At 36.1% G+C, this 23,429-nt stretch overlaps 1 protein-coding gene and 1 long non-coding RNA gene across 3 annotated transcripts; both read right to left on the reverse strand.

Moving 5' to 3' along the window:
- Nucleotides 1–259: 259 nt before the first annotated feature.
- Nucleotides 260–2,116, reverse strand: LOC145166235 (uncharacterized). The gene is made up of 3 exons (XR_013740462.1): nt 1,505–2,116; nt 999–1,275; nt 260–611 (listed from the first exon to the last, which is right to left on the reverse strand). It is a non-coding gene; the product is annotated as an uncharacterized LOC145166235 (long non-coding RNA).
- Nucleotides 2,117–2,919: 803 nt separating this feature from the next.
- LOC145166236 (translocase of chloroplast 120, chloroplastic-like) lies at nt 2,920–7,587 on the reverse strand. Of its 2 annotated transcripts, none has more exons than XM_079085177.1 (4): nt 7,451–7,587; nt 6,811–7,198; nt 3,330–6,727; nt 2,920–3,246 (listed from the first exon to the last, which is right to left on the reverse strand). In XM_079085177.1, exons 2-3 carry the CDS (start codon nt 7,159–7,161, stop codon nt 3,419–3,421), a joined length of 3,660 nt encoding a protein of 1,219 aa, XP_078941303.1. In that variant the 5' UTR covers nt 7,162–7,198; nt 7,451–7,587; the 3' UTR covers nt 2,920–3,246; nt 3,330–3,418. The 2 variants fall into 2 exon arrangements, with proteins under 2 accessions (XP_078941303.1, XP_078941304.1); XM_079085178.1 differs by having other exon boundaries at nt 3,323–6,727.
- Nucleotides 7,588–23,429: the final 15,842 nt, after the last annotated feature.

Here is a 23,429-nt window from a genome sequence, read left to right on the forward strand (position 1 = left end):
TACAGTCGATTGTATCTAAGACTGCAGGGTATGTTTGATCTGTAAGATCTAAAAATAGTTTATCGGTATTCTTAGGAGCTGAATTGACTAATGGGCAAAGAGATGTGTTGGTTGTAGTTCGAGAAACTCTACCAGAAGCTAAAAAGATGAAGCAAATTCATACTTCTATTTATAATAACTAGCAGGAATTACCCGCGCCGTTGGCGCCGGGTTGGATCAGGTTTGGTTAAATGTTGATAAATTTCTACTTTGTGTACAATTAAAAGAAAGTTTTTTTTCTTTGTAAGCATAAAATAGAAATCATACATCATGCTTGAGTTATAGTCATATAACATGAGTTGTTAAGAAGCAAATTAATTACATGATTGAGCGGGAGTCGTTGGAACAGATGATGGAATGGAATGCGTCATGAATGGTATTGGGATTGGAGGTGGAGAGGGTGTAAAAAAGAAAGGGGTTTGAAAAGATTAATGATACTATACTGCTATTGTTGTTGACCTGGTCTCGACTTTCGTGCAGTGGCATTCCGATTCCGAATGTTGATAAAGAAAAGGAGGGGAATTGATGTACGTAACTGAGTTCGATGGATGGTGTCCTGGATTCAAAGCAGCCTGCAAAATAAAAATTAGTTAATAACTTATAAAAAAAGAGGGAAAATTACAGAAAAAAAAGCGCTTTAAGAAATAGCAACGTTCTTTAATTTATTTGTTCATTATAATTCTACTCTCATTTTTACTTATTACACAACTGTACTTACAAAAATCTACCGAAACAGACAATGTCATGGAAAACAAAGCAATCTTGATTACAAGAAATAGCAATGTACTTTCACTTATTAGTTAATTATAGGATCTTACTTATATTTCTTCCTAAAATTGGTAGGTTTTTTGAAGTAACCAACAATAACACCCACATTCCAAGAAATTATTTATCTAGAGACCTAATATGCTGACAGCAGGAAGGCTATCCTACAATTGACTAAAAAAATTTCAAGATACCATTACTTGAAGAAGCAAAGCATCAGATCCATCAACTACTATTGCAAATCCAATCTCCTGTCAATCTCCCATACCAAGAAACCATCTGTCTCTTTCCAGGTGTAGTTCAAATTTTGCAAACACAGTAGGTAAGACTTTTTGGCATATTTAGCTCTTTCAAAATACATACAAATATACTTGTCTCTTTCTTCTTTATTGATTCTTTTTTTTATTCCTCTCTTCAGTTGCCATCTTTTCCTTTTCCATCCCTCATCAAAGAAATCAAGATCATCGACATCTTCAAAAAAAATCAAAAAGATGATAAGCACAACAAATCTAACATTTTGCAAATATGTAGGATCATGACAAAGTTAACAACTTCATCACTTTTTGTAGAGCAACAGATGGACCATCTTAAGCAGCAAAACAATGTCGGACCAGGAGTAACAATCACAAATGGAGAACAACTTTGATTTAAGACTTCAATCGATCAAGGATTTAAATCAATAGTAGAAGAGGGACCTTACCTGAGTTCGACGACTTCTAACAGCATATGGAGATCAGAAATTGGAAAGCAACGGAAGAAAGACCAGAAAATTAGAACAGTCTAAATACAGTAGGTGGTGGAGGACGAAAACTGTAAGCAGGTTATTGGAGGGCGTGTGTGCAGTGGCAGCGGTGGACGTAATAACGATGTAGCAAAGGTGGAGACAACATATTAGGTTGTGGGGTTTCTCTGGTGTTCAATGGAGGGAAAGGTCGAATAAGGGTTTAGGGAGGCGGCGTTGAAAATACGTCTCTGTGACTGCCGATGAATCGTAAGAATCGTGGCGGTGGCTGAGACCGGTGGTGGCAATGACGTTGAATCGTCGGCGTCACAAGCTTTGGCGCAGTGATGGGAGATTAAGGGGTATGGGAATGATATAGAAGATTGCAGGGCTTTGAATGTAACATCGGGGGGTTTTTTGTTGAAGAAGAGGACGTAGGTGAAAGGCGGTGGCAATTGGTTAAAGAAGGCGGTCACGGGTCATCGAATGATTTTCCAAATGGTCATAGGGACGAAAAGACAAAGCGTAAAACTTTTGCGGTGAAATTGTGAATCCAAATACTTATGTGGCAGAATTCCAAATCACAGGTTCCTGTTCACCAGAATTAATATGTATATAATGAAACAAAACAATTTCAGAGCTGATTACGAATCTTCATTTTGTTTTTAAACTAAAGTAACAATAATAGTCCCTGAGGAACCTAACCCTCCATGGAATGTCCCCTGTGAAATCAAAAATCTTCCTCTCCTAACCCTGAAGAACTTGACCCTCCATGGAATGTAATTTCTGCACTATGAAACCTACCCTTTTTTTTTTGAAACGGCAAATCTAACGTACTCCTAAACTACACCTTAAATTCACATATGTCCACGACGGGACTTGAACCCTCAACCTCAAGGAGGGGGGCAACACTGGATACCGCTGTGTTCCTAAGTGTGAAATGGTGATTGTTCCACGTGAATGCCTTGTTAATCTGTCGATCACTCAGTCAATAAATATACTTGATGTCGGGTTTGATCGATATTCGGGCTTGTCAATCTTGTTTAAGAAACACAGGATTTCTTAATTGTCATTTTTCACTAAATATTTGAAAAGAATTTAACTTGAGATTGATTACATATATGACAACTATTATCTCTATGAAAAAATTTAACAATTGGTAAAAGAAAATCAGCTTTTTTTTTTTGCGTTTTACATTAGGCATAGACACATGAATTTCATTTCGCAACTAGGTATTTATAACATCTATAAATAATGTTTATATTTTTCAGACATTAATTCCATCATTAACTTATAAATTTCATAAGCTCCAATGGCAACATCGACGTAGCCACAAAAAACAAACATAAAACCACAACCACTATCCTAAACATCCATCCCCAATTCATCCATCATAAACAAAATGGAAATTTGCATACTACAAAAAAGAAGTCATTCATGTCCACTGAATCAATTAAGACCTTCACAAGTCACGTATAATACAATAACTAAACTCACTCGGTCCCAATCCTAACCAGAACACCTCTCTCTATATATATCAAAAGTAGAACATGCAAAATAGCAAAAACCAAATTTAAAAATAAAAACATTAAAAAACAGCATCATTGTGATTGATTACTCCAAATCTAGCTCTAACCACTACACCCTTTGTGCACTTACCTAATCCCAAAACATTTTTCTTTCACCCTTTTTTCAGCAATTATTCCAACAATCAACCCAATCTGCAATTATTCCAACATCATGTCAATACAAAAAACATAATCAATAATAATATAAACAAGAACACAAAAATCTTACTCCTCACATTTCGTTCATCAAGTGATTGCACTTCTGTCGTGTATACCAACTCCACAGAACTTTGAATGTTGAAAATGGTAACAAAAGTAGGTTTTGCTAATATGATGTATCCCGAGGCTGATAATACCCAAGAAGTTTACAGATAACAGGAACAAACGCAACCAATGCAATCTGAAGCTGTTCAGAGCTATTCAATCTCACACTAACTTGTCCCGACCCTTTATTATTCAAATTCACACGACCGATTAAATTTGTGAACCGGCCAATAGGAATTTGAGTCTGCCCGTTCCATCCAATCGCAAGATCCCCATGCCAATCCATAACCGAAACCCCAACAGTTGACAAAAATCGACCCAACGGGTGATCCTTATCTCTCAAAGTCGCCTCTAAGCTACCCCCATACGCCACGTCACCACGCCCAATCACCGCCCCTCCCGCCACCACCAACTGCCCCCGTTTATTCACACTCAACTTATCCTCAAACTTCACGCCACCTGTCACCGCATCACCAAAGTGAGTCACCGAAAAACCTGCCGACGCTTTATTCTTTTTGAAATTCAAAAATCTAGTTTCGCTGCGGAGAGTGTAGGACATGTCTTTTCCGACTGTTTGCATGTCAAAAGCTAAAGTGGTTGACTTTGACTTTGAATTTGACTTTGACTTTCCGTGCTTGATTCCGGTTGAGATTTCCATTTGGAGATTCGCGTCTTTTTTATCTTTGGTGACCTGGCCGGAAAATGAAACCGGTATCTTTTCACGTAACGCGAGTAAGTGTTCGATATTGATTCCTTCATAACCGACATCGTGGTCCCACCCGTGCGGGTCAAGTACGGGTCGAACCAGCCATTGGTTAGCGGAATCAAGGGCCCGGTAACGGTGGGTGGGATTGTCCGCATCAAAGGACACCGGTAAGTTCATGTCCTGCACAGCAACGGGTACAGTTGCAGCACCGTTACTCTCGTCATCTTCTACTTCCGGAATGTTCTTGGCTTCTTCCATCATTTTCTTCATCATCTTTCTTCGTTTCTTTTCTTCTTTCAACTGTTTCTTCATGAAAAGCTTCTCACGATACTCCAACTCATCATAATACGCCTTCTTTTGCAACTTACTAAGTTTCGCCAGCTGTGCGTTAGTCAACCTTTTGAACGGCGGTAGCTCATCGTATTCCGATGACTCATCATCGGATTTCGCATCCACATCATCGTCATCATCCACGTCATCGTCCTCGTCATCACCAAACTGCTCATTCGGCAACTTCAACTGCGGTCTCGATTGTAACAAATTCGAGAGAATAAACGGTAAAGGCGGGGCCCGAGCTCTGGTTCCAAAAGGTTTGCCAGGTGGCGAGTCTTGTAGCTTTAACAACATATTCGCTTCAACCAAAATCTTGGAAGCAAACGAGAGTAACAACAAGTGAGGCTTCCAGACCTGCCCGTTGGGCAGGACCCGCTGCCCGGCTCGGTTTGTCCTACAAGCGGAGTGGTTTTCAACTAAGGAAACTGGGTTCATCAACCGCATATCACCAGCAGCTTGACGGATGGCTTGTTGGACCACGTGGGACCGCTGAGTCACAAACATGTCATAGCTGGTTGTGGTCCCGTTTGGGCCTTCGGGCGGGGCGGATGCAGCATGGGTCAGGACCACAATTGCATTGAACCAAATAGACTGCCCGAAAATATCGGTTATAGTTCTCAAAAGTGGCATATCACCAAAATCACGACTCTGCATATCTAACCTATCAAGATACAAAACAATATCCGGAGGTGATTTTTGGATGAATTTTTTAACCGATTGTAGAATTTTCTCATTCTTTCTTTGATCATTCCATGAAGGAAGCAACCCAGGTGTGTCAATAACCCTAACTTTAATCCCTTGAACAGTCCCAACAACATCTTGAACTTTTTTCGTTCCTAATTGAAACGCATCTGTGTTAAATTTAACTTCATCAAATATCGAATTAATGGTTGCACTTTTTCCGACTCCGGTTTTTCCAAGAACCATGATTGTGCATGAGAATTCAAGTGGTTCTTGACCGGTTGACTCAAGCTGTTCAGCCATGGCACTCGCGCGTTCAAAGCTGAAGGCTGCAACACGACCTCCGTTTCTGCCACGGAGTTGTTCGGCTAACCCTAACCGGTATAACACTTGGGCAACTACAACATTGTGAGGGGTCTGCCCGAGTCTTCGGGCAAGGCGTAGGAATTTGACCCGTATCATTTGGAGCTTTTCACGGGTGTCATCGTTTTCTTCGGGTTCACCTGTTGGTTCATCAATGACTTGGTTTTGAGGAGGGGGGGTGTTGCCATTTGGTTGAGATTGAACCACACGGTGTGCGGGTTCGAGTAGTGGTGCACCGTTGCCCAGACCCGCGGGTCGGGTCTGGGCAGGGGGTGGGGTCGGGGTGGTTGTTGGTTTGGAGCTGGGAATGGGAATGGGGGGTGGATTTGGTTTTGGATCAGGGTTGGGATTGGGAATAGAAGTAGGAGTGGTAGGTTTTTCTGTAGATAAATTCAACTCTGGTTCTTTCTTCAATGGTATATTTTGTTTCATATCATAATCTTTAGGTTCACTTTTTTCAGAAGGGTGTGGGGGACTTTCAACTTTGGGGCTCTCTACTTTGTTATCAGAAGTGCTTTCTTGTTGCAGGTTTTTATCATCCTGATGTACTGAAGATGGATCAAAACTTTTTTGTTCCCCTTCTTGAAGTTGTTCGACGTTTAGTTCGTTTTGTATATTCAGTAAATTATTTCTTGAACTTTCAACCTTCTCCTTCTGATTCATACTGTCATCATCTTTGCCTTCAGTAACTAAAGTCTCTTTTTCATGAAGTTGACTTGGAACGTCTCCGTTGACTTCAACTCTTATCTCATCATCTGGCTGTGTTGTGTGACTCATAGAATCTCCATCAGCACAATCTTCATGAAGGACATTTTCATCCAAATCAACATTGTTTGAAACTCCATTTTCAGGATTTCCTAAAATTACATCAACTGGTTTTGTGTCATGAATATCTTCCAAAGTCTCCATCTGGCTTTCGTTGTCATCTGCAATGGATACCTTTGTGACCTCATTTACCCCATTGTCTACAACCTCATTATTTTCCAACACATTTGGCTCATCTTTGCTTACATCAGTCACAACCACTGTTTCCACCTCTTCTTTTCCATCAACCACTGACACCTCAGTTTCCAAGTCACTTGATTGATCCCTTGCAGCATTATCAGAAGCATTTTCTCCCAAATCTGCCTCACTATTACCATCATTCACAGCCTCATTAGCTTCCAATTCACTAAGATGATCGCTGAAAATGCTAGCAGATACATTTTTCTCATCTGTAACCTCTTCCAAATTAATCCCTTTTCCCTCATGTTCATCACTATCCACAGGCATATCATGTTCTATCACCTGCATGCATCACCAATTGATGGAATACATACAACTTAATCTTTTTCAATCAAAAATAAGCAAATAACTCAGATAAGGTTTACCTTCGTTGATATAACCTCCTCAACAGGATCAACATGAGCCTTTTCCACAACCGTCTGCGTTTCACAGGGAGTCTGAATTGCATCTTCAATCGTGTCTACTATCCTTTGCCCAGCATCCACGTCCCCATCTAACACTAGAGAATCACACAAATCCCCACCATTTTCATCACTTCCATCTTTTCTAAGAGTTTCTTCCGCCTCTACTGTTTCAGATACACTTTCAACACCACCATTTGCCTCCTCGAGAGCATCATCAATTCCGATACCCTTCATCCCATCTCCCAAAACATCTTTATCAAATTCCCCTACTTTTAACTTTACTTCTTCAACCTTAGTCACGCCATTTTCCATCGAAAACACCAAAAATCTATCCTGCAAACCCGGATCCCTAAAAAACACGTAAATGAAAAACCCTAAATTAGCGAAAAGAAACAACCGCCCACAAATTTTCAATTGAAGAACAAGAGTAATACAATCAAAGGAAGTCAAGCAATCAATTTAGACATCAAAGAGATCTATATTCAACAAATCCACACCAATTTCAACCATGAACATGAATTCTAGATACAAACTAGGGTTTTACGAAACAAACAGATAGATAATCAAAGATATATAGACAGAAAGGGATAAAAGACAATACCTGAACGTATAGATTGACGTTGAGGATAAGAAAAGGTGGGTGTTGTTCGAGGAGAAAGGGGAAAGAGCAAAAAGGAGAGAAATCTCAGAATTGTGTATCACACTCCCCGTTCGAGCTAAATAAGATATATATGTATATCTACGCGCACACCTAACCAGTTTTGTTTCGAGAGAGGGATTGTGAGATCGTACGGTTGAGAATGACTTATCAGAGTAATCGTTGGTGAGGGGCGATTCACGGTGACGCCATTGGTGAGAGAGTAGGTTTTATCTTAACCTTTTTTTTTTAGTTTTTACCATTGGTAAAATTAGTAAACTATATTTATGATATATGTCATAAAAATAGATTCGTTGCTAATTCGTTCAGCGGCTTCCGCCTATTCAATGCCTACTTTGTGATTTCTTTTAGACTAAAATCATAAAAGAAAGGGATAATGATTTAAAAAGGTAAGATCTCATTTGATAGTTTCTGTCTGGGAAAGTGTTGTCTGGTAAAGTGCTGTCTGCAAAAGTTTTCTGACTGGGAAAGAAACCATGTTGTTTGATTGTACATCTGATTGATTGTGCTGAATGATGAAAAAAAGTAATAATTCAATAAAACAATAGATTTAAAAAAGTTATTTAAAAAAATTAATAATCCAATAAAGAAAGAAAGAGGCGGGGTTTGGTGTATAATTGTATTTCCAGCTCATTCAGCCAGAAAGATATGATTTTGGGGCTTTCTGGGAAAGACATATCTTACCGGGAAAGACCCCTTCTTTTGTGCAAATCAAACAGTCTTTCCGGTCCATTCAGCCAGAAAGATCTGTTTGGACCTAAAAAGATGCGTATCAAACGGGGCCTAATTTATTTCTGGATTTTTACAAATTTAGTCATTGAGTTTTTTTTTGTCTATATTTTCTCATTGAACTTGTTGAACTGTTCAAAAAGCATCCTTATGACTTACTATCAGAGGTATAGCCGGTTTCCGGCGTCTTTGACAACTCCGGCGATGCACTGTTCATCTTCTCCGGCGAAACATTATTTTTCCGGCGACAAGTAAAAACCCATTTTTTTTCCTGAAATCACACACATGAAATTATGGATTCGTGTTTATCTAATACATATACAGATTTGTAAAACAAGTCCATCCATGACAGATCTAGCAAAACACAAAATCAATGTAATGATTTTTAATTTCTGAAAACAGGGGTTGCAATTTCTGATCTAACACACACACACACAAACTTGAATCTGAAGAAGTTGTCAAGAACACGATGAACAAACCTTAATGAACCAGACAAAGATTTGAAGAACATCATGAACAAACTCATCAGAAAAAGCCTAGATTTCGAGTTTATATATGAAGAACCCACCTGAAAGTCGAATTCTTTCCAGATTATGCTCACAAACTCAGCCCTTCAGGTAAGTTATTTTTCAGAAATCGATTTTTTTTTTTAAAAAAAAAACCCACCTGAAACCCTAGATTTCGAGTTCACTTTCAGATGTGGAAATCGATTTAGTAGTTTTTAAATTCTAACATAGATGAAAATGAATACACATACACACGATGAACACACATACACATACCTTTGATCTGTTTAAACACGAACTCGAGGGTTTTCATGACGGGTTTTGAGCACATATCTTGAAAATCGATTTCTGGGTTTGAGTGTGTTCAAGAACTCGTCATACCTTCAAGCTCGATTTGAGTGTGTTCATCTTCAAGGAACTCAAAACACACCAAATCGATTTCTTCTTTGTTCTTGGAAATCGATTTTTGGGTTTGAAAACCCCAACTCGACTTAAGGTTGTTCTTGAGTTCGATTTTTGGTCTTTGTGTTTCTGGAAAACACACACAAAACAATAAGTATGGTTTTATGTTTGTGTTGAAGATCATGTGTGTGTTCATCTGACCTAGTGTTCTTGAGTTTGAAGAAACAACTAATATGGGGTTCTTGTGTTAATCTGATATGGGGTTTTTGTGTTTATCTAATTCAAAATGATATTTGAAGAAATAACTTACAAAAAAATATGCAGATGAAGAATGACTTAAAGGGAGAAAATGAGTTTTCACTTGTAGCCGAAAAAATAATATTTCGCCGGAGAAGATGAACGGAGCATCTCCGGAGTTGTCAGATATGCCGGAAACCGGCTATACCTCCTATAGCGGGTCATAAGGGTATTTTTTAAACGGTTCAAAAAGTTCAATGGGAAAATATGAACAAAAAAAACTCAGTGACTAAATTTGTACAAATCAAAAAATAAGTTACCCTTTTAAGTCATTATCCCTAAAAGAAATTAAGTTTAAATAAAATTAAATTTCGATTTTGATAGCATGTTTTTTTTATAATTATGATATTAAGTTTTCAAAAAGTAGTAATTTTGACACTATATCTTCCGATTTCTTTCAATTTTGATCATTTGACCGGTCAACCCAGTTGTCAACTAAAATGACACAGTGACGTATCGGTCTTTGATGACGAGACACTGACATGTGATGATGATGTGACATTTTTTATAATATCACTTTTTTGGATATAAAAGTTGAAAAATAAAATAAAATGTAGTGACTAAATTGAAAAAGAAACACAATGTTAAAATTGAACTTTTCTAAAAATTAAGTGTCTTTTGTTTAATTTGTTCTTAGACTTGTTGGAAGGTCGGAAACATTTTGTGGAAAGCTTATGGAGTAAGACAACATAACAAAATTAACATCTACAAAAGCATTGTTATAATCTCATTGTGGTTAGTTTGCATTCCAATCTTCATCTCCTGGATTTTCCTCGACAAATCCATTATCCATGATCATTTTATCTCCCATGAAACACGTAAACACTTTATCTACCTTATTACATATATGTTTCCCGATGCAATTGCCAAGCCTCTAATCAAATTGCTCCAATTACGGAGACGGACTATGTCATTGTTCATAAGCTCATCATTTATTTTTATGTTTCCATGTCTCTTTTTGCTAGGGTTTGATCTTCAAGTTGAAGATGGGTAGCGTTGGTGTTGTTACAGCGTTTAATTTGTCAAAATGGATATATTTGATGTTGATTGTGTTTTATTTCAAATTTGCATCGTTGTGTAAGAATGTTAGGGTGAGTTTCTCCATAGGGCACTTGCAGTTATGAACGAGTTATTCTGGTTTTTTGTCCATCAGTTGTCTAGGTTTGGTAATCGCAATCTTTTCAAAATAAAAAGTCATGATTATTCGTCCATATAGATTTATGATAGCAACTAATGCCTAGATTTTGCAGCCTCAAATGGTGGCCACTAGAACTTCTTGTCTTAATATTCGGTTTGTTATAAAATTTGCAACTCAAAACAACACTTTTTCCATACAACCTTTCATTTCGTCCACTAAGTTTAGGGTATTCACAATGCATTAAGTTCTTTAGAGTTTAATAGATAGACACGTGGAATATAATGTATTGAATTCGTTTTGTCCACTAACTTTAGGGCATCCCACATTAGCATGAAGGATGTGGGAGATTGTAATGCAAACTAATTATGACACTGCATGTGTAGACGCTAATTTAATTATGTTGTTTTGCTCCAAAAGCTTGCCTACAAAAGGTTTCCAACCCTCCAACAAGTCTTGATTATTATGTTATAATAAGGACAAATTTCACAAAATACACTAGGTTTTTAGAAAATTTTGGTTTTGATATTTTGTTTCTTTTTCAATTATGTCACTACATTTTATTTATTTTTCAAATTTAACACCTAGAAGGTAATGTCACCAAAAAATGTCACGTCATCATCTTACGTCAGCGTCACGTCATCAAAGACTAACACCTCAGTTAGCAACTGGGTTGACCGGTCAAATGGTCAACATTGAAACAAATTAAAAAACAAAATGTCAAACATACTATTATTCGAAAACTTAATGTCTTAATTATAAAAAAAAAAATAACACATAGACAAATTCGAAATTTTATACAAACTTAGTACATTTTATGCAATTAACCCTTTCTTTTATTGCTAAGGTTTATACAATTTGTAAAATAAATCGATAAGACCAATCAAATTTAATATATAAAACTTTTGGTTTACAATACTTAATATCTTTTGCAAACTATAATTAGCTTATAAACTATTTTAGTTTTTAAGTTATTTTATATTGTCAAAGTTGACAAAGTGAAAAATATCACGCCAATAATCACAATCAGCATGGTTATCAATTATCACAAGAAACGGGACAAAATGATTAAATCAAAATGTTGTTACCAAATTTAGGATTTAATGACAAAAGGATTTCGGCAAAACCAAAAACCATTTAAGGACATTTTATATAATTGTACTAATATCTTATAATAACATTTAAAATGAAGAATAAAAGATTAAACTTAAATTAAACTAAAACAAGTACATCGGTCATCAAGCTAATGCAAAAGCAATGGTTGGGTGCTAACGAGATTATGTTACCCTAACGTTCAAACATGTTATGGGTATTGTAAATAGGTGTCCATTGTCATAACTAATTGGTATAACATTGGGGATAATAATAAAGTCCTTTTAGAGTTGCCCACAAAAGCTACAATAGCTAAAAAATGATTTAAGAAAGTGAGATAAATAGTTTATTAGTTTATTATAGCTTGATAAATTAATTAGAAACCTATTGAAATTAATTTAGAATTAATTTGAATTAATTTGGAGTTAATTTGAATTAATTAGAATTAATTAGAAAATTATTTAAATTTATATGGACTGAATATTAATTGTTCAATAGTTTAGCAACTTGAATATTCCATAATCCCCAATAGGGTGGACGATTTTGAGAAGGGATAAAATCCTTCTAGAATTCGTCCATAGCTGCCGATAAGGCAGAGATTTGAATTAGGATTAAATCTCATTATTTAATTAATTGAAATTTGTTTTCTCTGCAAGTTTGTTCGACTATAAATAGACCATGTATGCATTCATTAATTTCATTCATTCTTTAAAGGCATACTACTTTGGGTGCTAGATCTTCCAAAAGCATCAAGGAACTCGAAATGTACAAGTAATCAAGAAGCAAATCCTATTTGGCTTAAATGTTAGTAATCTTATCTCTCTTTGTATTATTATTTAGTAGTTTTGAAAGTAGGTTGTTATAACTAGTAAATCTAGATCCTACGGTGCATGTGTACTTAGGGTTACTTTAATTGCTTATGTTGCCTAAAATCCGTGTATAGATGCATAGAAAACCCTTTAGTGGTACCAGAGTCGTTTGTGATTAACTGATACATAAATTTGAGACGTGAGAAGAAGATGATGTGGTACGTTTGGTTATGGTTTGTTGGCGGAGCATGTGTGGTTACGTTTGGTTATGGTTTGTTGGCGGAGCATGTGTGGTTAACTAACACGTCAATTAGAGAACCATGACATAATCAAGGGGTCACGTGTTTTTGCATGGTTAGTTCACCATCTTATTCGTGAGACATCGGTATCCCATGCACAAATAGAGGATGTGCAAATCCAAAATTAACATGTCATTGAATAGTTTCATAAATATTAAAATTGGTAAAGTGTATTACCTACCTAAAATAAATATGCGATATGATTTTGGTATCCATATTCATAAAACGAATCTAAAATATGGATCTTAGCTATAAAATAAATTAGGTAGTTATTTAAGGATTAAAAATAAACTAACTAAACTGAATTACTCTTTTTAGATTTCTGGTATCAATGGACTTCCTCTCCCACCTCCTCCACATACCAATTCAAACTTCTCCCTTATCTTTGTTCTCCAAATAGAGAAGCTCACTGGCGGGGCTAATGATCTTGATTTGATGTGAAACGTTAGGATTACATTGAGGTATGACAATCGTGAATACATGCTCGATGACCCTATTCCTGAAATCGATGAGTCCTCTGATGACGAAGAAAAATTTTCCCACGCCAAACACGTTGATAACTCAAATAAGGTGTCGTGCATCATGATTGTCGCCATGTCCTCAGATCTCCAAAAGACTTTCAAGAACTCTTGGGAGTATGATTTGAGGTTTTCAAATCCACAATTTCATGCAAACTCAAAGATGGAGGTTATAAATCCACATTAACAACATAATTCACGGGACTTTCTAGATTAATCCAATGTTGTCACCTTACTCTAGCAGATGACTAGATCTACCTAACAAGTTACATGATACGGACTGTTAACGTATCCCTCATAGGGGACGTCAAAAAAGAGAAGTCAAAACTAGTACCGAGCTTGGCCCTGAGCTGAACTTAGTCGAACCAAGTCCGAAGCCAAGGCCGGGCCTTCGCCAACGCAAACGACATAGGTGTGACAGTTATGGTGCAGAGCAGCGCTATAACCTCCTCACCAAGGGATAACATCCCGGAGAGCGTAAGACCATTCAGAGTGTCCCACGTGCTCGTCAGACGATAGCCATGATCTACGTAATAACTGAAAGATCCTCCTCTGGCCAATGAGGAGAGGATGCAAAAGGGACGTGACGAAGGATCTTCCAGTGGGACTCCGCCACGTCACGTTCCACGAAGGAATGTCCAATAGAATCAGTTGAGGTCCACATACCTCTGGAACCAGGTATAAAAGGATCCTTCTTCCTCGTGAAGAAGGGGAGAACTCTCTTTTTCCAGTAAATATACTTTCTCTTCTCTAAGAACAAACACTAACTAGATCTTCAGAGCTTCATCCCGGGAATCTCTCCCGGACGTCGACTAACGATCTACTTTCCATTTTTGTACTGTGATATCAGGAGAGGGCATCTACACTAAACCCACCGACAATCTCAACACTACCGTCTCCAACATATCACAACACGGACCTACCATTTATGGTTGTCCAAAAAGAAGAGGAATACTAGTGTAGTACTTTGGTACGTAACCCATACCTAGACATGCAACGGTGTCATAGAACATAACTCTACTCTCCGTTCTAATATGACACACACCTCTAGTATAAAACTACCCAAAATCAAGGTTAATTGAACTAAGCATTCCTTTCAAGTCTTACTTTGTAACTAGTCATGACTACTAAACCTATAGTGCATATTAAATACAAACTTTCTGTTTATACAATACTACCGCAATACCAGGTATAACTAAACACTTATTCAATTTACTTTGAACTAAGTATCCTATATCATAGTTTGTAACTAGACATGACCACTATACATGTAATCAATTTCCAATACGATTCCTGATTTAGAAGAATAATTATCATAATACATCATAGTTTGTAACTAGACATGACCACTATACATGTAATCAATTTCCAATACGATTCCTGATTTAGAAGAATAATTATCATAATACATCATTTAGCACAAAGTTCAAAAGTTATGTATTTAGTATACATTTAATCTTCTTAAGTAATAATACTTATGTTAAGATAGTCGTGTAGTATTACCAAATATTTCTTTTAACATAAATATAATCATATCTGATTTGTATAGTGTAAGTATTACCAAATATACATTTAACACATATTCTAGATACTAAGCTTATAATTCATGTATAAACTTTCAACTAATTTTTTAATACTTTTAGTAAATACTTGTATTAAATCATGTACTTGAAAGTAACTATGCACTCACTATGCGAGATAGACATTTAATATTATAAATACTTTTAATAAATTATGTTCATAAAAGTAACTACGCACTCACCTGACTAAGGTGGAAGACTTTCGGGAAAGTCAGATCCTTAACTGATGCTTCATTTTTCCATTTTAAACGACCTAAATACGAATATTACTAAGTCTTATTATTCGTTCGTAATTATAAAGTTCAATCATTACATGATTCATAATTATAATAATGGTTTCTCATATTTATCAGTAATCGCAAAAGAATACTGACTTGCTGATAAAGGACAAGCAGGTAAGATTACTATGGAGGTAGGATCCGTTTGGTAATAAGATGTACCGTTCAAAAAATCCACTTTAAACATCTCCATAGATCTAGCCTAGACATCATTCCCGTAAGTAGATCAATTAGTATAACGATTGGAATCACCGATAAATCTTATTTTATAGGTTCATAATACGACTGTAAACATAAATATAAGTTACACTTAAAACATAGTAAGTGCATCTTAACTTACATAAATTTCTAGCAAAAGTTCGGAAAGTCGCAGACATAACTTCATTACCGTAAACTTATTTATGTCAGGCTTTCTGTCGCAACAACGCCTCGTTACGAACACTTAGAGACTCCAAAAAGTTAGAATTTTAGAGAGAGAAAGGGATTCCAGAGAGGGAAGCCTGAAGATGGAAGGTGCAAGAAATGAGAGGGGCTTTGGTTGTTATTTATAGGGAATCTGTTGGGAGGGTGCACTGCGCCCCTTCCTAGGCATGCCGCATGTAACATCCTGTTTTGAGAAGTTCCCTATTTCGGGATGTTGAACAATAAATGGAACAAGTAAATGTCTTGGGCTTAATGGGAATAAGTTTTAGGCCCTATTGGATGTTGATAATATTGGCTACGTGATCTAAGCCCTTGGTGTGTGTTTTGGAGCTAAGGGGTAATATGGGAAAAGTTATATGCTAGGATTCTTTCATGGATTATGGTTTTTAGATCAACATGTGTTAAGCCAAAAGTAACTAGGTAGAAGTGGGGGCTCGTCGATACCTTTCCGTGGATATAAATATCGCCGAAAACGGAGTTGAAACGAAGAAGTTATGGTTGTTTAAATTTGAGGTGGTTTTGGGTGAAAGTCGTGGCCACGACATGGGGATCAGAGCCCATGACGTAGGGATCAGTCAGGCTAAAGCCCATAATTTTTAGGGTTTTCAATGTATTTAATCTTAATGTTCCATATTTTGGGCATTTTATCAGCCTCCATCATCTCTAGAACCTCTTGGGAGAAACCATAGCCTCCAACTTCAAGATTTGTGTAACATCCGTCTCTCGAGGTATTATTTAATTTAAGTAATTAATATTTGTTAATTGGACTAATAATGGGACAAGTGGATTCTTGGAGTGGACCTTAGCAAAGTGGACCAAATAGTTGGGTTGCCCATAAGTCGTACGATGGGCGTAACCTAGCGTACGCAGGGCGTAGAGGCGCCTAGGATGCAGGGGGCGCATGCACGTACGCGCAACGTACCAAGGAGTACACAAAACGTACGTGAGCAGACTCAAAACCCTAAATTTTAGGGTTTTAGCCATATAAATACCCCATTATGGCTCAAACCCTAGCCTCCTTACCAGTCCTTCACCCTCAGAAAACCCTAATACGCCCTTATACTCCATTGTTGTGTGTGTTTGGCCTTTTGAGCTTATTTTGGTGAAGAAAAGCTTGGAAGAAGAAAAGAGGAGTTGAAGAAGAAGAAGTTGAGTATCTTGAGCTCAAGGATCTGGTACTATTTCATCTTTTGGCACTCAAAGGAGGTATAAAGCTTCCAACTTTCCTCTTAGAAGCTTATGTAACATCCAAAAATATAAGATAAGGTTCTTAAATTAATTAAGATATTTAAATAAATTTGGATTTACATAATTAAATCATTTAAATGATAATCATATCATTAGTCGATATGAAGCTTGCAAAGCTAAAGGTTGAGATGTTAACATTTCAAAGTTAAGGGACCCAAAGTGTCAATTTGGAAAAGCATGTTTAACCAAGGGTTGACTCACCAAGGTTAAATGGATGAGGAATGTTAAGAATGGGATGGTTAGGGACTCATTATGTAACCTTTTAAGAAATGTGAAAAGAAATGAAGAAATGGTAAATTTGTCAAAAGTTGTAAACTAGAGGGACCAAATATGACAAATCTGAAAATAAGAATGTTTCCTCTTCATTTCAGCCAAATAAGAGCGATGGGAGGAGAAGAGAGGAGGTTGGATGGCGATTCAAGCTCAATAGAAACCCTAGGGTTCGATCTCAATCCTTCTTGGTTTATTTCGTGCAAGTTGTGAAGAAATCAAGTGGTTCAAGGTATAATTTCTTCTCCTTCAACCTAGAAATTCAAATTTATGAAGTGGGTTTAACCCCAATGTCGAATTTGGCCTCAAATAATGATTAGGGTTTGGTTTTCTAACCTCCCTTGAGTTGTTTTGATGATCCCAATCTCAATCCATTCATCCCATTAATGGATTTGAGGATTTGGGTGAAAACCCTCATGAACCCTAGAAATTCAAATTGGGGATTTCATGTTTGTATGTTAAAATGGAATGGATTCAACGACCTAGATGATGTTTAGAAGCAATAAATCCAATTGGAATGCTCAAACACATCTATGATGGAAGGATGTTGCATAAACATGGAATTTAGCTAGTTTTGGGGAAATTATGATGAAACAATGGAATCCTTTGAATATGAGCATTTGATGAATATATTATAGTCATAATCATGAGTTGATACTAACAACATGATTTGAATGAAAAACTTGGAGACTTGAATGATATCTAGTTGAATTTATGGAGTATTTGTCCATAAGGGCATTTTGGGAAATGTATTGATAACTACATAATGAATCACATCTAAGAAGTGAATGACATTCACGGATATGAATTGAAACTTTAGAGATAGAATTGGAACATAAGCATGAAGGATCTCTTGAGATATAAGTGGTTTTAGTTATTGTTTTAGCCTAAAGGGCAATTTGGGAAACATGGAATAGAATTGAGGATTACATGGTTAGTTAGTTTATGTACTTCCAATGAGATTAATGGAGGTTTGATGTACTTGCAACACCCAATGATGTATTAAATGATTTGGTAATAAGTCATATTGGTTAAAGAGTGTTTTTGAGCAACTTAAGCTATTAACACTTTCATTTGAGTGTTTGTAAGCATTATAAACTTAACATTTTGATTGAGGACTTAATGAATTAAGTTGAATGTTTTGACATGATAAAACATCCTCTAGCAGTGCTTAAATACCTTTATAGGTGTTCCAAATGGTTATCTAAAAGACCAAAACCATCTAAGCAAGTTTAAGACTCAAAAAGTGAGTTTTTTGGGGTGTTAGGGATGCTACTGGACGCGACCCGCGTGGTTAGGCACGCGGCCTGCTCCCATGCATCGGTTTTCCCACGTCGACCAAAAATCTAAATTTTAGTATTTTCCTCATAACTTTTGCATACGGGGGCTCGGATCTGCATGCGGTTTTCGCCTACATTCATATTTTTGAATGAGAAATAGTATGAATCAATAAAATTTAGTAATGGAACATTTTAGAGGTATTTTTTTCATTTTAATGCCTTGTGTCTATATGTTATATAGGTTGTATTTGAGAGTTTTGCTCTAAGGAAAGGAAGTAGGAGAGGAATAGCTAGCCTTCTTGTGATTGAGGTGAGTACGTGTTGGCATTTTTCCCACTTTGGGGTACATGGCAAAATGATTTTATGATAATGAAATGCAATGCTTTGATATATGAAATGTTTTGAAACGAAAACGTCAAATGTTTTTGGAAAGGGTATTTTGAAAGAGTGCCTTAAAGGCAAGAATGTTTTTGAAAGAAAAGAACGTTTTGGAAGATCGAATGTTTTGAAAATATGATTGAAATGTTTTGAAATATAGATGCTTTACTTTTGAAATGATTTTATGATACTAATATATGAAATGTGTAAAGCATGGAAAGTAATGAAAAGAAATGTAAAGTAATGAAAAGGAATGGAAAGTAATGAAATGAAAACTGCCCGAGCCATGATACCTCGTAAGAGGCACTGGAGGAATCTATCGGGGTGGCGCCTCCCCTTAGCGAGATAGATGTCCTAATGGAAATGCTGCCTTGGTGGATTGATTTGTTCTTTCCACCTTGGTCTAGACTTGGGAGTGGTTCCTTTATTGGACGTAAACCCTAAGTATAAAAATGGCAACGGTATAACACCGGAATTAGACCTTAATGATAAAAGAAAATGAAATACGGAAACGTGGCTTTTGAAATGAAATGAAAGGAAATGAAATGAAAGGAAATGAAATGAAATGAGAAGATATGAAATGATATTTATGACATGTATGAAATGAATTTTCCTTGAAAATGCTTGAAAAATTTTTATGGTCTAATACTATGTTTTGCAAAGATGAAACGTTTTGATGAAAAAGTGATAAATGTTTTGGGTCTCAAACCCACATAGCTCACGAGACATTATTGTCTTACGTATCTCCTTTTAATGCCATGTATCTCACGTTACACTTAAGGAGAGAGAATGATAGATGGAAGTTAGAAGTAAAGTGATAGAGAATGGAGTGGAACTTCTTATGTTCCTTATTAATTGTATTGATGTAATTCTTATTTGCTTAATATGGTTGTATTGATGCTTAATGGTAACACCCATTATTTTAAATTTGTAAATGTTTTGTGGGACCGGTTTTTGTTAAATGTGGGTTAACACCCGGATGTTTTTAAAACCATAGCATATTAAAGTTTGAAAAAAATGGGGTGTTACAGTTTGGTATCAAAGCCATAGTTTAAGCGAATTAGGATTGGATCATTCCACTCCTAGGCTTAGACTTTGGTTATGAAAAGTGTGAATGATACATAGGATTGTTATGTCTTAATGTAGGTAGTATCCTATGCAATGAATGATGATAAGAATTTCCTTAGTTAGTTGCTTATGACACTTTAGATAAGTCTAGATGAAATTATAAAATGTTACATTGAGTGATTCTATGGTGAGCAATGAAAGTAATACCAGTGTATGGATAATCTAAACCAGTGGATCAGAACCTTTTAGTGGTGAAGTCAAGGTCTATTATGTATGATGTGGGTAGAATAGTATAGGGCCCGTATTATTATACACACATGACACATATGCGAACTTGGTGGAATCATGAAGGGATTTTGTGAAATGTGGTAAGGATTCGAGTGAGTTGAGGACTTATTGAATGCATATATTGTGTTAGATAAGAGTCATGAAGGAGTTTAAAACATGATTAATGGATAATGGGAAATTTTTGAAAACTTTGACTTTTCTGTCAAAGTCAAACTGCTAGCATGGAAATGAGAAATTACTTAGGATACATTTGATATATGGTTGGAATTGAGTTATACCCTTTTAGAATCATTGGTAATGAGTTAGAAACGCCAAGGAATGAATTGAATTGAGCTATTTAAATTGTTAACAAACATTTAGCTCAAAAGGGATATGCTTGACTTTTGGTAAAAGTCAAAAATGGAATAAGAATTGGAATTCCAAATTTATGGTTAAGTAACTAGTAGAAGTTTGTTATTTGGGACAAGCTTGTAATATTACATATGAGTGAGAACTTCAAATTAAAAGCGAGTTTATTGAGAAAAGAATGGAATGGAATCATGAATTCCATATTTAGATGAAAATAAATACTTAGATATGATTGACGACACTCGAAGGTGAGCCAATGATCTACTTAGGAAAAATGTTGATATGATGATGAAGGCAACATAGTATAAGAGAGCATAATCGAGAAATCTTTGGAAGGAACATAATACTGTTGACTTAATGAAATCTTTTGGGATCCTAAGGAGTTGGCGACTAGATGACAACATTATCAAGCTTCAAGTGTGATAGTAGTTGTGGAAGAAGGGTGTCCTGGTGACACCTAGACACTAGTAAAAGGCAAGCAGTGGTGCATTAACCTAATGCACTAGACTGGTGAGTGAAATCACTACAAGGAAAGAAGGATAATGTAAGGTACACGGGGGTATTTCTCGAGCATGAAAGAAAGACAACCAAGATGAAGACTGCCTCGAAGCTTGAAAATAATAGAAACTAAAAGTGATGATGTCGAGTTTATCATAGTACCTTACCCTAAGGTACTAGACTACTGTGATAAACAATTTTACAGGAGGAACTTTGTAAGCCCTACTTACAAGTCCTATAAATTGTTATGAGAAGTTAAAATTACACATAGAATGTGATGAGGGTGAAAGAAGAAATAAGACGCCAATGTGTAATAGTTTGATGATGAAGGAGCATTATTTGGAAGGTGTTATGTGATCGAGAAGTAGGAAGATGATTCCACATGATGAAATATCAAAGGATGCAAATTAAACATCAGAATAATTTATAGTACCGTCGAGGTGTGGACAAGAATGAACACCTGAAGTTCGTATAAAAGGACTGTCAAGGAGACGATGATGAGTAAGGAAATTTTGAAAGTTCCATGGAAAAGTTAGAGAAATGAATAATTATAGTGTAAGAATAAAAGGGTGACTTGGACCTTAAAAGAAATTCCCTCATTTCTTTTAAGGGTTAGATGTTAAGAAGGAGATGAAAGTGTGATGATGGTATGTTACAAGAGATCACAATACTTTGAAGACTCAGTAAGAACAACACCATGGTGCTTGGAATTACGAGTAAAACAAATAAATCATGGTTACAAAATTTAGAGCTTTCAGCTTATGCAACTTGATGGAGCGAACCGATCATCCTCAAGAACAACTGAGTACTAGGTTTAAGCATTGTTGTTAATCTGGATTCGACAACCAGACAAAAGACGGGAAAAATTATGATATGATATCTTCTGTTATCAGTTCATATAGGAGACAAGACTTTGACTCACAGAAATATGGGTCAACTAGCAGTGACTAAAAGACACAAAACTCAATCTATATAAAATTTGTTTAAAATATTAATGAGGAAGGGTCAAGGAATTAGGAAGAAGCTAAGTATGATGATACTTGAGAAGTTAAAGTGATAAAGTGTTGAATGGAAGAGCTAAGTACTCGAACAACAATGTTAAGGGACACATGGATGATAAACTATGATGGAAGCTTTATGCAATAAATGGGGGAGGTAAAGGTGGAATTCAAGGTCCATAACAATTACACGTGAGGCAACGAGTTTCCATGAAGAAATAAACGAAACATCTTGCTACATAATGAGGATCATCTTGTGATTTTTCCTTAAAAGAAATGCCTTCATTTCTTTTAAGGGGTAGATAGTTGGGAAGAACCAAGTTACAAGTGATGTGACAATTTGGACCCAGTAAGGTTTTGAATTTGAGTTGAAACAACATCATATGCTTTAGATCTTCTTGTCATGGTATTCATAGGCTTGCAGGCATAAGAAATGTGTTAACTCTTGAAATGAGATTTTTGTTTGACACGTCAAATAAAGTGAATGAAAGGGGACAAGGACAAGGTTCAGGAAGTAAACTTATACTTGGATGTTATGGTACCAGTTAGTTCAAAGGTAATAGCCAAGGGAAGCTATACATAACTGGATCATCTTGCTGATAACGTTGAAGGAAGACATCGTTAGTATAAACTGACTTGCGGATCTTGTTGAGGGTAAATTGTCATTTTTATGGATTTAAAGTAATACATTTGAGAGGAAAGGTACATGTATTAGTAAGAGTTAAAGTGTTAAAATAGGATGGAGTGAAAGTTTAAAAGTAAACTTAGTTTGGAATGTGTGATGTACTATGGTGTAAGCATCTCGTATTATCCTTAAGAGCATAATAGAACTTAATGAATTGATAGTGACGAGTTTGGAAAATAAAGAAATAATATTGATGTGCTTGGGCACGATAGGATGTACTTAAGCAACGTCAAATGCCTAAGTAAAGAAATGGAAAAATCATGATTGATGGGTTGGAAGGACCCGATAAAGATTCATAAACGAATTAAAGCTTGTTGGTACATGTTAGGATATGTGAGTTAAGGTTGGATAACCTTATTGTATGATGTTGTTAAAAGTTCCAAAAGGGGACAAAAGGGTAAAAATGTCCAAGAGGGTTGATAACCCTTAATCATGTAGTATTTATTATTAGGCGGACTACAATTGTGACAAATGACCAAAGTGATGCGACCATCAAGGAAATTGAAATGTGATGGGATGAAATCCTAATGAGATGGATCACAGAATAATTCCAAGGACAGAATCCTTTTAAGGGGTAGATATTTGTAACATCCAAAAATATAAGATAAGGTTCTTAAATTAAGTAAGATATTTAAATAAAGTTGGATTTACATAATTAAATCATTTAAATGATAATCATATCATTAGTCGATATGAAGCTTGCAAAGTTAAAGGTTGAGATGTTAACATTTCAAAGTTAAGGGACCCAAAGTGTCAATTTGGAAAAGCATGTTTGACCAAGGGTTGACTCACC

The sequence above is a fragment of the Lactuca virosa genome, chromosome 3, assembly GCF_052849685.1.
Source record: "Lactuca virosa cultivar CGN04683 chromosome 3, Lactuca_virosa_CGN04683_v6, whole genome shotgun sequence".
Classification (NCBI taxonomy): Eukaryota; Viridiplantae; Streptophyta; class Magnoliopsida; order Asterales; family Asteraceae; genus Lactuca; species Lactuca virosa.

Excerpts from the sequence above, each read along its gene's own strand:
- LOC145166236 (XM_079085177.1), bottom strand. The coding sequence starts at position 7,161 with ATGGAAAATGGCGTGACTAAGGTTGAAGAAGTAAAGTTAAAAGTAGGG. Across the intron at positions 6,728-6,810 it reads AGGAGGTTATATCAACGAAG|GTGATAGAACATGATATGCC; the intron begins GTAAACCTTATC and ends TGATGCATGCAG.